Source organism: Pteronotus mesoamericanus, unplaced genomic scaffold (assembly GCF_021234165.1).
Source record: "Pteronotus mesoamericanus isolate MK-2021 breed Mesoamerican mustached bat unplaced genomic scaffold, CSHL_Meso_final contig_65, whole genome shotgun sequence".
Classification (NCBI taxonomy): Eukaryota; Metazoa; Chordata; class Mammalia; order Chiroptera; family Mormoopidae; genus Pteronotus; species Pteronotus mesoamericanus.
In genome coordinates, this window is record NW_026555228.1 from 14,303,725 (window position 1) to 14,320,396 (window position 16,672).

At 37.4% G+C, this 16,672-nt stretch overlaps 1 protein-coding gene across 1 annotated transcript; it reads left to right on the forward strand.

Moving 5' to 3' along the window:
- The first annotated feature begins 997 nt into the window (after positions 1-997).
- LOC129076994 (villin-1-like) lies at positions 998-3,478 on the forward strand. The gene has a single exon (XM_054581211.1). It carries the CDS (start codon positions 998-1,000, stop codon positions 3,476-3,478), a length of 2,481 nt encoding a protein of 826 aa, XP_054437186.1.
- Positions 3,479-16,672: the final 13,194 nt, after the last annotated feature.

Below are 16,672 nucleotides of genomic sequence, written 5' to 3' on the forward strand. Positions count from 1 at the left end.
GTTGTCTTGATTTTGCTTTAACATGTCCTCACTTATATATCACTTTTTAAAGCCACCCAGTAAATATAAGGAACCCTGTGTAGACCACAAAGCATGAAAAGTTATTTAATACTTGTGCCTCCATTTTGTCGTTTGCAAATTTTGAGATTAATAACATGCTCAACCCAGAGTTCTTATGAAGAGTAAATATGATAATGTAAATATCAATTGCATAGCACAGTAGGTGTTCAATATGTCAATGATTTTTCCCCATTTAAAATTTTCTATTCTGTTTCTTTACTGAATTTGTTGATTCTATATAACTGATTTTTTATGGAGTCTTTAGGATTTTCTGTATATAAAATCATGTCATCTCCAAATACAGCCAATTTTACTTCCTCTTTTCCAATTCTGATGCCTTTTTTTTTCTTGACTGATTGCTCTGTCAAGGATTTCCATTACTATGTTGAATAAGAGTAGTGAGAGTGGACATCCTTGTTTTGTTACTCATTTTAGAGGAAAAGCTTTCAACCTTTTATCATTGGTTGTGATGTTAGGTGAGGGCTTGTTATATATGGCCTTTATTATGTTGAAGTATGTTATATCTGTGCCTAATTTGTTAGAAGTTTTTATCATGAGGGGGCATTGATTTTTGTTAAGTGCTTTTTCTGTACTTATTGAAATGATCATATGATTTTTACTTTCATTCCATTAATATGATATATATTTATTGACTTGTTGAACCATCCTTGCATGTGATCTTTATAATGTGATGCTGAATCAGGATGGCTAGTACTTTACTGAGCCTGCAGTTGTCTTGTAGTATCCTTTCCTGGTTTTGGTATTAAGATAACGCTGGCCTCATAAAATTCATTAAATAAATCTAGGGATGTTTCTTCATCAATTTTTGGGAAGAGTTTGAGGGTTGCATTAATTCCTCTTTAAAAATTTAGTAAAATCTGACAACTCCCTGATATCTCCCAGGTGGCAGCTGCCTCCTCCAGCCAGGCTCGTCGCCATGAGCAATCTGAGCGCCCAAGTCAAAGGCTCCCTCAACACCACCATGCCTGGGGTGCAAATATGGAGGATCGAGGCCATGCAGATGGTGCCTGTTCCTCCCACCACCTTTGGCTGCTTCTTCGAAGACGACTGCTACGTCATCCTGGCTATCCACAAGACCGGCATCAACCTGACATACGACATCCACTACTGGATTGGCCAGGCCTCATCCCAGGATGAGCAAGGGGCAGCCGCCATCTTCACCACAGAGATGGATGGCTTCCTAAAGGGCCGGGCTGTCCAGCACCGTGAGACCCAAGGCAATGAGAGCGATGCTTTACGAGGCTACTTCAAGAAAGGCCTTGTGATCCGGAAAGGTGGCATGGCTTCTGGCATGAAGCATGGGGAGAGCAACTCCAGCGAGGTCCGGCGGCTGCTGCATGTGAAAGGCAAGAGAAACGTGGTAGCCGGAGAAGTGGAGATATCTTGGAAAAGTTTCAACCGTGGGGAAGTTTTTCTCCTGGACCTTGGAGAGCTTATCATCCAGTGGAACGGGCCAGAGAGTGACCGCAAAAAGAGAGTCAAAAGCATGATCCTGGCCAAGGAGATCCGAGACCAGGAGCGGGGTGGACGGCCCTATATAGCTGTGGTGGACGGGGAGAAGGAGGAGTCTCCGCAGCTGATGGAGGTCATGAACAGAGTGCTGGGCAGCAGAAGGGGGTTGAAGGCAGCTGTGCCTGACATGGTGGTGGAGTTCGCACTCAAGGCCAACCTCAAGTTATACCACATGTCTGACATAGAGGGAAAGCTGGTGGTCCAAATGGTCGCAATGCAGCCACTCACACAAGACCTGCTCAGTCATGAGGAATGTTATATCCTGGACCAGGGGGGCCTGAAGATCTATGTGTGGAAGGGGAAGAATGCCAATGCCCAGGAGAGGGAGGACGCCATGGGCTTGGCCCTGAGCTTCATAAAAGCCAAGCAGTACCCCCTGAGCACACAAATCGAGGTGCAGAATGATGGGGCAGAGTCTGTCATCTTCCAACAGCTCTTCCAGAAGTGGACAGTGCTGGGCAGAACCTCAGGCCTGGGCAAAACCCACACTGTGGGCTCCGTGGCCAAGGTGGAGCAGGTGAAGTTTGATGCCATGTCTATGCATGTCCAGCCTCAGATGGCTGCCCAGCAGAAGATGGTAGATGACGGGAGCGGACAGGTGCAGATGTGGCGCATTGAGAACCTAGAGCTGGTGCCTGTGGAGTCCAAGTGGCTGGGCCACTTCTATGGGGGTGACTGCTACCTGCTGCTCTACACTTACTTAATTGGGGATAAACCCCACTACCTGCTGTACGTCTGGCAGGGCAAACGGGCCAAACAGCATGAAATCACAGCCTTGGCCGATCAGGCCGTCATCCTGGATCAGAAGTACAACAATGAACTGGTCCAGATCCGAGTCTCGATGGGCAAGGAGCCACCTCACCTCATGTCCATCTTCAAGGGATGCATGGTGGTCTACCAGGTAGGCACCTCCCGGCCTAAGAGCATGGAGCCTGTGCCCCCCATAAGGCTGTTCCAGGTGCAGGGAACAAGTGCCAATAACACCAAGGCTTTTGAGGTCCCTCCCTGGGCCCACTGCCTCAACTCCAATGATGTCTTCCTCCTCAAGACCCCCGCCCGCTTTTACCTGTGGTGTGGGAAGGGCTGTAGTGGAGATGAGCGGGAGATGGCCAAGATGGTTGCTGATACCATCTCCCCGAAGGAGAAGCAAGTGGTGGCGGAAGGGCAAGAGCCAGCCAACTTCTGGATGGCCCTGGGCGGAAAGGCACTCTATACCAGCATCAAGAGACTGCAACAAGAAAACATGGTCTTCACCCCCAGGCTCTTTGAATGTTCCAACCAGAGTGGGCGATTCTTGGCCACAGAAATCTCCGACTTCATTCAGGATGACTTGGAAGAGGATGATGTATTTCTGCTCGATGTCTGGGACCAGGTCTTCTTCTGGATTGGAAAGCATGCCAGTGAGGGTGAGAAGAAAGCTGCCATCACCACAGTGCAGGAATACCTCAAGATCCACCCCAGTGGCCGGGACCTTGAGACCCCCATCACCTTGGTGAAGCAAGGACACGAGCCCCCCACCTTCACAGGCTGGTTCCTGGCATGGGATCCCTCCAAGTGGAGTAATACCAAATCCTACGAGGTCCTGAAGAGGGAGCTTGGCAACTCTGGGGACTTGGGCCAGATCACTGCTGAGATCATAAATCCTAAAAAGAAAGTGTTCAGTGCTAACAGCAACCTCAGTTATGTGTCTCTACCCATCTATCCCCTGAAGAAGCTGGTGAACAAGCGTGTGGAGGAGCTCCCTAAGGGTGTGGATCCCAGCAAGAAAGAAGAGCACCTGTCCCTTGAGGATTTCACCAAGACCTTTGGGATGACTCCAGCAGTCTTCACTGCCTTGCCTCTGTGGAAACAACAAGACCTCAAGAAAGCAAAGGGACTATTCTGAGAAGAGCAGCTGTGGTTGCAAAGCAGTTTTGTTTTGTTATTAATTCTTTACTAATTGAATTTTTACATTTGTACCTGTGAGCAGCAGTCTATGACAATGCTTTTGTTTACTAACCTATTCCTTCAGAAAGATCATGCTTCCATTAAGAGCCCGTGGTCCCAAAATAAAACCAAAACCAAAAACAGTTTCGTAAAATTTACTAGTGAGACCATCTGGTCCTGGGCTTTTCTTCATTGGGAGATTTTTATTACTGATTCAATCTCCTTAGTAGTAATTCATCTGTTCATATTATCTATTTCTTCATTATTTAGTCTTGGTAGATTTTATGTTTATAAGGATTTTTTCTGTTTCTTGTAAGTTGTCCAGTTTGTTAGCATATAGTAGCTCCATTCATTTTTTTTCCTAGTTTGCCTAAGGAAAATTTAAATTCTAATTTCCTTTTCTCTCATTTACTGTAGGTTTTATCTCTTATTATTCTTATAAACAAAATGATAAAGTTTCCTTTTTGTTTAGTTTCTGAATCTTCATAAAATATATTGGTCTAGGTTTCAGATGTAGTAGGTACTCACCAGTTTGTCTTAAAAAGTGATTTTAAACAAAAATGACTTTACTCTTAACAACAATAGATAACTGACTTCTTATATTTCTAGATAGTTTAATACTAAAAAAAGTTTGAAGATTTTACTTTAAGAGAATGTATTTGTTGATAAGAATTGTGTAAGGAAATGACCATATCCAAAATCACAGGACCCATGTTTCTAAATACATAAAATACAGGTATCCACTCTGACATGATGAGAAATGTTACTCACATAACATTCATGTTTTTTCTAAAAGTGGAAGAATCTTCAAATTATTGCATCAATTTATAGGCAGATATGTCATTGCCTACCATGTTAGGAAATTTCTTGGGAGTAATTTCTAACATGCAACCTTGAATAGTAGACTCTAAGCTAAATAAGTCAAAATCACATGTATAGAGGAGTCTCTAGAAACTCACATTGCACTGTAAGTAGAGAAGTACTTTTTTTAAATGTGCTCTCACATATCTATATAATCTTCCCAATTCACCTGAAATCTTTCCAACTGAACACTCTCCTCCAGTTTAAGTAGTTTTCTCTTAAAGAAACATACTATGGAAGAGCCCCAACCATAATGGAAAGAAAACTACACTTTAGTGTAGATTAGTCATTTGATAAGAATGGTTTATACCATCACAGTGTGTTGTAGATATTTTTTCATTTAATCTTTATGTGTTTTTTTCCATTATCTTTTAGTTCCCTTATCCCCTCCTCCCCCCAGCAATCACCACGCTGTTATCCATGTCCATGAATCCTTTTTGTTCAATCCTTCCACCCCTAGCCCTAGATATTTTTAAATAATAAAACCTTATATGCAATTTTAGTACTTATAATTAAAATAGAAATTAGGCACTTCACTATGCTACATTTAGATTAGAGTGTGTGATGCATTATTCAATGCACAAATAGATTTTAAGATATGAAGCCTCATTTTAGCAACTCCTTACAGAACTATTTAAAAACATGCTCTGGGCATCAGTAACATTTACACTACTTTTTAATACCTTTTTATACCTATTTTTCAAACCATTTACAAATACTACAACTTATATCACTGTGACTTAAAAAAACAAAATCCGAGACTATAAACTGATTTTATAAACAAGTTGTCTTTGTGTTCACATATTTATAAGTGAAAGACAACTATAAAATACCTTCAAAGCTGACCTCTACAGACAGGAAATCATTACAAAGAAATGTTGTTCAATAAGGTTTCCTAGTGTTCTTTAATTCAATTTCAATTTGAACCTTTTTGAAACTAAACAACTGACATTGTTAACCAGGTGTTACAATAGAATTTTAATAGGTGGCATAAAACTGGAAGCCTTGTAATGGTAAAAGGATACTTGGTGTTCACACCTCATGGGTTTAAAGCAGGGGTGGACAAACGTTTTCTGTAGAAGGCCAGAGAGTAAGTGCTTTCAGCTTTGCAGACCACATACAGTCCTTGTCGCAACTATTCAACTCTGCTGTGGTAGTTTGAAATCAGCCAGACAGTGCATAAATGAAGGGGCATGGCTGTGTTCCACTAACGTTCTATTTACAAAACCAGGCAGAGTGCTGACTCCTGACTTACAACATAGAATGCAAGCCCACCAGAGTAAATGATTATATTTTTCATATAGATGTGAGGGCCTGAACCAAAACAGTGAATTCTACATCTGAGGGCCATTCATTGCTACATTGTCACTGACCATTTCCGTACTTTTACTTCACACAAATTCTGTTAAGCTAAAGAATATATACCACTTATCCTTTAACTTTGTTACTTCAACATCCTTTGAGCAGAGGACCTGTGTATAAGAAAAATAGTTATATGTTTGCCTTTAGATAAAATTGAAAATAACAAACCATAGAAACATTCATCATTTTCACAAAGAATAATTGTTAGTCCAAAATAACCCCCCAAAAGCCCTATAAATGCATGGTAGAAAGTTTATCGTAGAAAAACTCGCATTATTATTGTAAAGAAGTCCAATGGATTGACAGTGAGTGGTACAGGATTTTCCACTGTTTTCAGGGGGAGAGACTTAAGAAATATTTACTCAGGGTTAAATTTATGAAAGCTTTGACATGACATCTAGCCATATGTTTGATAATTCAAGTTACAGTGTTCCTGAGTAATATGACAAAATCCAGTTTTCTGATTTGGTTTTTCGCTTAAGTATAATGTATACATCCTTGTGGTAGAAAGCATTTTTTAAAATGTTGTGGCAGAGAATATTGTTTCACACCAATATCTGTGATTCGTCTCTTCTTTTGACACAAACACTTTTTTTTAAACCCCTTGTCAGTTATGCAGAGACCTTTGGTTGTGTTATATCCAATGAAATATGAACAGAAGTGATATATATTACTTCTAAACGTGGCTCGTGAAACTTCAGAAACTTCTATTCTCCATTAGTTTATTTACTGGCCACGTACACAGAATATAGTAGAGATCTCCAAGGCATGAGAGTGATTGGGACATGCAGTCTTGGGATTAGAGTTCTAGTTGGAATTGCATTTAAGAGTCAAGATTGTAATATCTTAAGGGAAATCATGAATGAAAAATAAAAAAGATTTCAAGCATATGACATTTCTAGTTCTAATTTAGTATGAGATACAATACATCTTTAATCTCTCAAAGTTCTGTTTAAAACAAATTTCAAGTTGAGGGTTAGAAAATAGATACCAACTTCCATTAATTATCCTGTCACATAGAATGTTTATATCTAAACTTTCCAATCCTACTCACACAATCTTTTTTTCAGTATATTTAGTCTTTTGTTAATCTTTCTTTTTCCTAAATGCCAGTGTGTATGCCATTGTGAGAAATTTTTTTGCCTTTTAATAGTTGATATGAGAAATGCAGACACAAGTAATTTGCCTTAAATTGCATATTATAGAATAGTGTTTATCCTTTGCACTCTGCAGCAATTTTGAAAAAAAATCTCAATAAAATAGATTCATAGATTAATCTTAAATTTAAAAAGCAAATATAGCAGTTAAGTTTTAAATCTAAAATTTATGGTAATCAATTGTATCACTTTTGAATATCTTGCTACACTCTAAAGAACAAAATGAGGAGAGAAAGAATTTAGTAACAAGTTATAGATTATCTTTATGGCAGATTCCAATTTTATATTTTTAGACTCTAATAAAAACATGCTTTTTCCCCCCAGCTGGGGGGAAGGGAGTATAAGGTGACTAAATGGTAATAGAAAAAATACAACAAAGATTAAATTAAAAAATAATAAATAAAATTAAACAGAAAGTAAAAAACTAAAAACATGCTTTATTTTACAACCTAGCATGCTTTAAAAATCATTTGGTATTGAACATATATTATTCTTAATTACTAACATCAAAATTATATTTCAATAAAAGTGACAAATTACATTGAAAATTCAGAAAAAAATATTCCAAGATTTTATTTTAGCACCCTTGCTTGTACTTACAGTATATGACAATGCACCTGCACCTTTTAAACAGTAAATCATCACCTTTTAGCATAAGAAAAATATTAATAAGAATTAAGAAGATTACAGAAAGCATAAAACAGATTCTAAGAAAAAGTATTAAACATTATACTATCAAGTGAGAAAAGCCAGGGAAAGGGCTCTCACCAGGACCCTTGATTGTGGACCCCAGCGGCCAGAACTATGAGGGAGTAAATGTCTGCTGTTTAAGCCACCCGGTCTATGATATTTTGTTACACAGCCCAAACAGACTGTCTTCGAAAACCAACATTTTATTCCTGAGTCTCAATGTTAGGGGAGATATGTCAGGAAGAATGTTCTGGTAATAGAAGATTGAACCCATATATGCCCAAAGAGAATTTGTGTGTGTGTGCTACCAGGTTAATATATGATGAATTCTTATCTCTTTATAAGAAAGATAGAATTGCAATTATTTTTCTCTCAAAATGTAATGCTTCTAGTATTTCGCATCATGGAAAAGAATATTGAAATGACGCAGATTGCTTTGCCTTTTTATGTTATTTGCTATTTTGGCTGAATGCTTGTATGATCTTTTTTCATCCTTAAAATTAATAAATAATAAAACTACATATTGGTTTTTGTCCATTTTTTTTCATAATTTTTCCAGATATAATTTGGGTGCCTTTTGTAGACTGTTTTCATTGTTTTTGTTTTTGCCCCTGGTTTGCTTTGTTTCGCTTTTGAGATCATGAACCGCTCTACTGAACATTTCACCATTGTTTCTGTAGGGTACTGTCATCTTTTATTTAGGAGCATAATTGTCAATTTGTTCAGGTCCATTCTCTCTTCTCACCGTCTGTAATAGCTCTTGCTGGTATAATTTATGTTTCCTTTTCCTCTGTATTGTGGAAGAGTTTCTCACATTTTTTTTATTTTTTGCAATTTTACAGTTACATGCAGATATCATGGAAGTTTTTTTTTTTCTTTTAAGGTTAAGACACTTGTGGAATTTATAACAACTTTCATCAATCTATCCCTTTTTGATCTTGATACTGTTTTGTCTGCTATTTATAATGCTGCTATTACCTTCTCTTCATTATGTCTACTATATGTTTTTCTTTTCATATTCAACCTTTACCACCATTTTATCTCACACAAACATTTCTATAAATAGAATATAGCTGAGTTTTGCTTGTCTTAAATACTGATCTGAAAATGTCTTTTAAATAGTCAAATTAGCTTATACATATTCAAAGTAATCACTGATTTATTTGGATGTCTCCTTGCCATACTATTTTTTCTTATTTTACATGATTTTTTATTCTTTTAGCTTTTTCCTAACATTCATAGGTTTTAGTTTTATTCCAATTTTTTTTCTTTATTTTTTGTATAGTTTTACATGAATGCTCCTAAAATTTAGTGATTATTATTTTAGTCTATCTAATGAAAAATTTCACTATAGAAAAGTAGCATGCAAGAAAAAAATTTCCTCCAACCAAATCCAGAAACCATTACAAACATACTTCAAGGTTCTTATATAATTTTCCCTGATCATAGTCCCCTTCTTGCCATAGGTAATCACTTTAGTGATATTGATGTTTATCATCCTATTATTTTCTTTATACTTGAACAACATATGCATGCATTTATTTAAAATCTTTCATTATTTTGCTGTTTTAAACTTCATTAAAGTACTAGTGTATTATATGTGTAGTTTTCAAGTTATATTTTTTCACCCATACTTAAGGTTTTTCAGGTTGCATATTGTTGATATATCATATTAGATACAAAGTTTATGAGCCTTCTCAGATTCTCCTTACTACCTCCTTCCTTCCAGTTGTGTCCAAGTCTTTTGACCACACCACATAGGATAGGACCAAACAGTCATTTGTCACTGCCTGACTCTTCCACTTGGTTCTTTTTTCTTTTTTTAAAGATTTTATTTATTTATCTTTAGAGAGGGAAAGGGGGGAGGGAGAGAAACATCAATGTGTGGTTTCTTCTCGCACGCCCTCTATGGGGGACCCGGCCTGCAACCTAGGCATGTGCCCTACACTGGGAATTGAACCAGCAACCATTTGGTTCACAGGTTGTCACTCAATCCACTGAGCCACACCAACCAGGGCTCCCACTTGGTTCTTATCATGTAGCTAGGTAGACCAATCCAATAACCAGAGTCTCCAGTTCTTCTCACTGGTTCTATCCTTGGATGGAACAGTGTACTACAAGGTTGGCAGTCACTCGCATATATTATTCAGAGGCACAATTTTATCACCTAGAATATCCAGAGAAATCTCAGATGCTGAGTGAATCCATTCACTGAGCAGCCTTCAGTGGCTCCTCATGGCTTGCCATGAAATGATAGCCAAAAGGGTAATGCAAACTTTGTTTCACATTTTTACTTGCTTTTTCCTCACCCATGCTATCTTAGGTTTCCATTCCTAAATAAATTATAATCTTTTTAACTCATAACTCAGTTTCTGTGCATTAGAGACCTAAGCAAAGAATAGCATAGCCCTGTTTGTTTCCCCTTTCACTTATCATTTAATGCACTTCTAGCAATAAAACAGCAGTGTATGGATGTCATAATGAAACATTCATATTCAATAGAATTTATGATCCTTCATCAATTTAAATCATTGTCTCCATAACATCTAAGCTGAATTTCATATTCCATTAATATAAAACTGAATTCATTGCATATCCCTTTCACTCTCTCCTCCTTGCTTCAGCCAATGCCTACTTCCCCTCAGGCATGCTGTCTAACTCAATGAATGAACCTGGGAACCATTTGTTCTCACTCTTTACCCAAATTCAGTTACTCACCAGATCTGTCAGTTCTACTCCTAAATATTTCTTCAATCCACTTCTCACTTTATTTCCCCCATTTTCATGGATTAAACATGGCAGCCACCATTTCTCACTTAGACTTTCTCAGTCATCTCCCAGTCAGTCTCTCTTCCTTCTGTCTCTGCAATCTTTAGTCCAGCCTTGAGCCTGCTCCCAAAACATTCATTTCAAAGTGATACCAACCAACACTTGCTAAGAAATCTTTCAGTCACCCCAATTGCCACAATTTTAAGATTTAATACAAGCTCTTAGCATGCCATACAATGACCTTTGTGATCAGGTGGTTCACGTCCAGCTATTTGAGTTTTTTAAACACCTCACGGCTCCTTCATACCTCGTGATTTTTTTATGTGCCATTTCTCCTACCAGAAATATCCTTCTGCTCCGCAGTCCATCTGATAAATTCTTATTAATCTTCATGAGATGGCTCAATATTCATATTACTTCCTCCCTTAAGCTTTCCCTGATATCTATGTCACTCCTTTAAGGATGACTCAGCTCTCTCCATGTATCTCTTACACATTTTCAGTGGGCATAATCTGAAGGCAAAGGTAGATAAGCTACACAGGAAGTGGAAACATGTTAACTACTTTTTCAAGTCCCTTCTTCAGTCAGGTCTGCTAATACCTTATTGGCCAAAGCAAGTCACATGGAAGAGTCCATAATCAAGGAGGGGGAACAGAAGGACCTGCTAGAAAAGGGCAAGGACATAGGAAGGGTGAACAGTTAGGACTATTAGCACAAATGATCTACCACACACTATTAATATTAATTTCTGAAAACCTGGGCTCCATAGAATCTTTTTTTAAAGAACACCCAGAGGTCATCTACAGTGACTAGAAGATGACAGGGACAACTAGAAATCGGGAGCTTCTGGAAATGACACTCAATTTAAATATCATTACAAGCACAACTCCTTGCCAGTTAAGTGTCATGGCTTCATTGGTTTTTACTTGTTACTACTTAAAAAAATGTTTTATTTATTTTGAGATAGAGGAAGAGAGGGAGAGAGGGAGAGAAATATCAATGTGTGATTGCAGTTCACACTCCCCCTGCTGGGGACCTGGCCTGCAACCTAGGCATGTGCCCTACACTGGGAATCAAGCCCTTTGGTTCACAGGCCGGTGCTCAGTCCACTGAGCGACACCAGCTAAGGCTACTTTTTACTACTTTTAATAGATGCGCTTTTAGTGAGCTGGATATTGAGTAAGATTGACATGGAGAGTTTGGGGAGAGATAATATGAAGGTGGACACTGTAAAATAAATGCTATACGACATAGTAATTGCTGCTACAAACTGAAAAAAGATATGTTTTGATTTTTTTGTAATTCTATTGAATTAATAGATCCTGAGTTCCACAGATGAGTCAAAATGCACCTTAGGGGATCTGTTTTTCTTTTTCAAATATGAAAAAGAGGAAACATCTTTAAAAATTTGTATTAAGTTGTCCATAAGAACCTTAATGAAAACATAATGACTATGTATTCACATTAAAGCCATAATTAAGTAACAGTCAAAAGTATTTACCCAGCCTGTTTGCTTGTGATCTAGCTATTTAAGCAGATGGCTCTGAGTGATTTTGAAAGACACTTTTCTTGAACTTAAGTTCAATAAATAAATATGTCAAATGAACTCCATAGATATTGAAAAGCTAAGTCCTGGACAAGAGAGGACCGGGCACTGAGTGAGAATTTTAAGCCAATCATAAATTACTGTAGATGTAATGAGAAACCATTGGGTTGAATGAACCTATGATTTTACGTATCTTTTTCTTTTTAGATGCTACTCAATTGCCACTATCATTTCTACTTTTGATTTCTCTTAATAACTGTCACATATACGTAGGGATGGTCTAATTTTTGATGGAGGGAAGGGCCAATCATGAAAACAGAGCCATCCTGGGGTGGCAGAAAAGTCAAATTGGACATTCCAATAAGTAAGCAGGCAACAACATTATGGTTGACATCTAGGAACATAGGCAGCCTACAAAAACACACTAAAATTTTTTTCTGAGTCTCAGTTTTCTTTTCCATAATATGCGGCGGTAAGACTGACCTTAGTGAGAGACATCATATAAAATGCATCTAGCAGGTTCCTAACATGTGGCCATGGGTCAAAAAATAGTACTTATTTCTAGTACCATTATATTGTTTATATGTTAATATAATATTATTATCCAAGAGAATGGAGTATTAAGATTATGGCTAATGTAGTAACTTAACAACTTAAGCTTTTAATCAAAGTACTACCTTAAGCCATCTCAAGAAACACAAATGACATGAGTAATACATCAAATGATAATGTATACAAACTATGTCTAGTAAATAACATAAAAGTAAAATTTATTTGTTGCACAATGATTAGTAGCCACTAAATAAATATGAATTTGTTTTCTCTCTTTCTTACTCTAAACCAGATATCTTGCTAAACAGTGTAAACACTGGGATGTACTATGGGTCAAATAACATTGTTTTCTACTCTAGCATATCCTAGCACACATATCACCAGTTGGGGGAAGAAGAAATCAATGCTATTAACACTGTCATGCATTCATATGTCAATAGTTATTTACCTCTGACACACAGGCATTAGGCAAAACATTGGAAACATAAAGGTAAATAATCCATGGTCTACTCTTTTCAAGAAGTTCACCCTCTCTTTTGATTCTCCTCTGTTTTCTTACCCGTTATAATCGATTACTCTGTCTCAATTCCATTGGACTTTGTTCAGATAACAGGTATAATTTTTAAAATAGTGAATACACAGACCAGTTTTCCCCATTATGTTGTGAAGTTCATTACCTATTTTATATTATTTTATACACAGATCAAAGACCTGGCAAATGGTCCGGCTAAATATATATTGTTCAAATATCCCTATCTTATAACAGTCTCCTTGTTTCAGGTGACTTATGAGCCTTATTTTATAACTGTCAAAAATGATCCCTTATGGATCATGGGCCCAAAACTAAAATACAAAACTATAAAACTCCTAGAAGGTGACACGGGAGAAAACTTAGATGACCTTTGATAAAGAAGTGACTTCTTAGATGCAACACCAGAAGCATGATCCATGACAGAAATAATTGATAAGCTGGACTTCATTAAAATTAATAACTTCTGCTTTGAGTAATATAATGTCAAGAGAATGAGAAGACAAGCCACAGACTTGGGAGAAAAATATTTGTAGGAGAGACATCTGATAAGGGACTGTTATCCAAAATATACAAAGAACTTCTGTATATACAAGAAATTCTCCACTGGAGATCCCGAACATATGTTAACATAGAGACCATGCTAAACAATAGGTTGGGGTTTGGAGTAAGAGTTTTTCTCTTCTTTTTTCTTTACCAAGTATAATTTGTGTTAACTCTTTTTAAAAACAGAAAGCAAATCCCAAGTGCCTAATTACCCTCTACTGTTAGACACTGGTTCTTCTGTCATCACTAGGTACTTTCAAGGCCGATTATTGCCTCTAGAGAGTTGATGGTTGAAAAGTTTGAAAGAGGGGACAAAAACAGGTAACTAAGCTTTTTGGAAAAAGAAGGAATAATTATGTAGTTCCCGTTAAGTTTCTTTTTGAAATTCTAGAAACAAAGAACACTATCTAGAGAATACAAGGTTCTCAAGAATATTTTATTTCAAATCTACTGGGCTTGACCATTTAATGTTCAAAGTCAGATAAATGCAATATAAGATATTAAAAAGTCGGTCCTTCAAAGTACCTGGGGGGAAAAAGTGTCAGACTAAGGAGAAACTATGAAGCTGGCTAAGTTTGTCTGTAGCATGACACCCTCTGTCTGAGCTTAAGCTCAACTTCAGCAATAGCTCGTTTCTTCCATACAATCCTCCGTTCTCCGCCCCCACCAGTGTTTTCATGCTTTCTCCCGCTACGGGAAGAATGCTATGGTAAATGAATTCACACTAAGGTACTATAGATCCTCTTTTCTCAAAGTGTGTTCCACAGAGCAGAGAAATTGGTGTCACTGCTGTGTAAGAGTCTGCATTTTCACAAAGTTCCTGGGTACTTTGTATACATTTTAAAAAGATAACCAAGATATTCATTCAGATGTACATTAAAGTTTGAGAACATTCATCGAACAAAGTGTAATCCCTGGCTGAGCAGCACCAGCATCAGCTAGGGATTTATTGGAAATGTGAATTCTCAGGCTCCGACCCAGGTCTGTATCAGAAACTCTGGGGGCGGGGCCCAGCCATCTGTGTTTTAAGAAGCTTTCCAGGGGATTCTGATGCGTCAAAAAAAAATTTAAAGATCACTGTTCCAGAGCATCTACATGTAAAGAATCGCTAATTTCAGACTTACAGAACCAACGAGTACACCATAAAAAATGGGAAGGGGTGGGAGTTTTATCCTTAGGGCCTCTGGCTTTCCTCCAGCTTGCCTAATTCTGAAATTAAAGAGTTTTCCCCGAATAGCCTGTGTATGCTTTTCAGATTATGCCATTAATTTGTTTCAGGTCTTCTGAGAGTAAATCCCTTGATACTAATTGTTGTAATTCAAGAATTCTGCTCCATTACGTTAGCTATTTCAACCTGTGGAATTTCACACTACCAGGACATCAGCCTGTACAGCAATTTTAATTAGCTGCCTATGATATGGAAAAGATCACAGACTTACTAGAATTTCTTCAGTAACTTAAAACCTTCTACAAAATAAGATTCTGTATCTTTTCTTTTCCTCCCCAAACTCATTGCCCAGATGCCTCTTGTTTAAATTTATTAACACTGCTTTTCAGTCTAAACTGAGGTGTATGTGTTGATTAACTGATGTTTCAGATCACAGCCTATTGCTAGCAAATAACACGGCATAATGTGCTTTCCAATTCAAGAAGGAGTGGTGATTAATGCAGCTTAAACTCCACAGTAAATAAGTCTATGAAAGTATGAATGATGGCCCTTGGTAGAGATCACGTTGCAGAATAGGACACTTGACTACAATGAAAGTGGTTGCGATGCATTTATTACTTTAAGATAGTCTCTAGTGTTCTTCCAGGAGGAACAACAGAGTCACGGAATGGCTAAGTAAGAATATTCTGTACTATTTAAATAACTTGTCTGTTGTTATTTGAAGCCTTTCCCAGTGTTAAGCAAGAGAAAATTGCTCTGTGGTGAAATACTTTTTCAGGGGTATGGCTCTAAGTTCGTTCCACTGTTGTGACATTGAATGAGTTGCTTTTGCTTCCAATAATGCTCATTTTGTTACAAAATATGAAATATTCATTCTACCTTACATGGACGTGTAAGGAAGTTAGTCTTGATGCCCAAGATAACTGAAGTGATCATTCCTTTAGCACATTCACGAAAGTGTGAAGTATATTCAATCTCACTAACCTGCAACAATAGCCTATTAGTTATGACACATTTGTTATCTTTCACAGGGGATCACATTAGTCTAAGTGCTACAGACTTAGAGCTCTCTATGTGCCCTGAAGATGTGTTGGGACTTCACTGCAAATTATTCAAACTAAGTGAGAATCATAGATAATAAAGAAAACCATCCCTCCGGGAACTTTTTCCGTGTGGTATTAAAAATTATTTTTGTCACCTTCTCAGAGTGCTACAAGAACACATTCATACTGAGGTTAGAATTAATGGATGAAAAGAGATGAGTTATTAATTAATATCCTTTCACAGCAGTGAAGTGGAGAGAATTGTTAAGCCAGCCAATAGTCTACCTTTTCAGAAACTTTTGCAGAGTGGAAATAGTGACTGAGTTGAGAAACTTACTGGAAATTAAATGTTGGGTGCTATTCCATTCTAACCATCATGGGCCATGAAATCAGCTTACCTCTCAGGCATGTAGTACTCACTGCTATCAGCTGAGAAACATTGATTTTGTTTTTCAAAAAAAAGAAGTGATTTTTTTTAAAAAAAAAAACATAACTCTAATAAGTGTTTAGCTTAGCCACTATTTAAAAAGTTAACTTATTTTGTATAGCAATTATAAATTTTAACTCAGTGCATACATGCTTCTGCGTTTATCATCTGTCAGTCAAACTATGCATCAGTCTTATTTCATTGACAGACTAAAGTCTTGTGTTTTGAAAATTAGTAGATAATGACACTGGCACATATGCTTTCCTTTTATATGTTTCAACTTTTTGCTAAAGTATACTCACATACTGCAACATACAGTAAACATAGAAATGATAAGTACATATAATGCATTTAAATGACTTTTTACTAACTCAATGCAGTCATGGAATTAGCACTCAGATCAAGGAACAGTATCTGTGCCAACACCCTAGAAGCCTCTTTTTGCCCCTTTCTAGTTTTGCTACCTCACTGAATCTATTTTACACTGAGTCTGCAATCTTGGG

What these genes read in the sequence shown, in the direction of transcription:
- LOC129076994 (XM_054581211.1), top strand. Translation starts at nt 998, where the DNA reads ATGAGCAATCTGAGCGCCCAAGTCAAAGGCTCCCTCAACACCACCATG.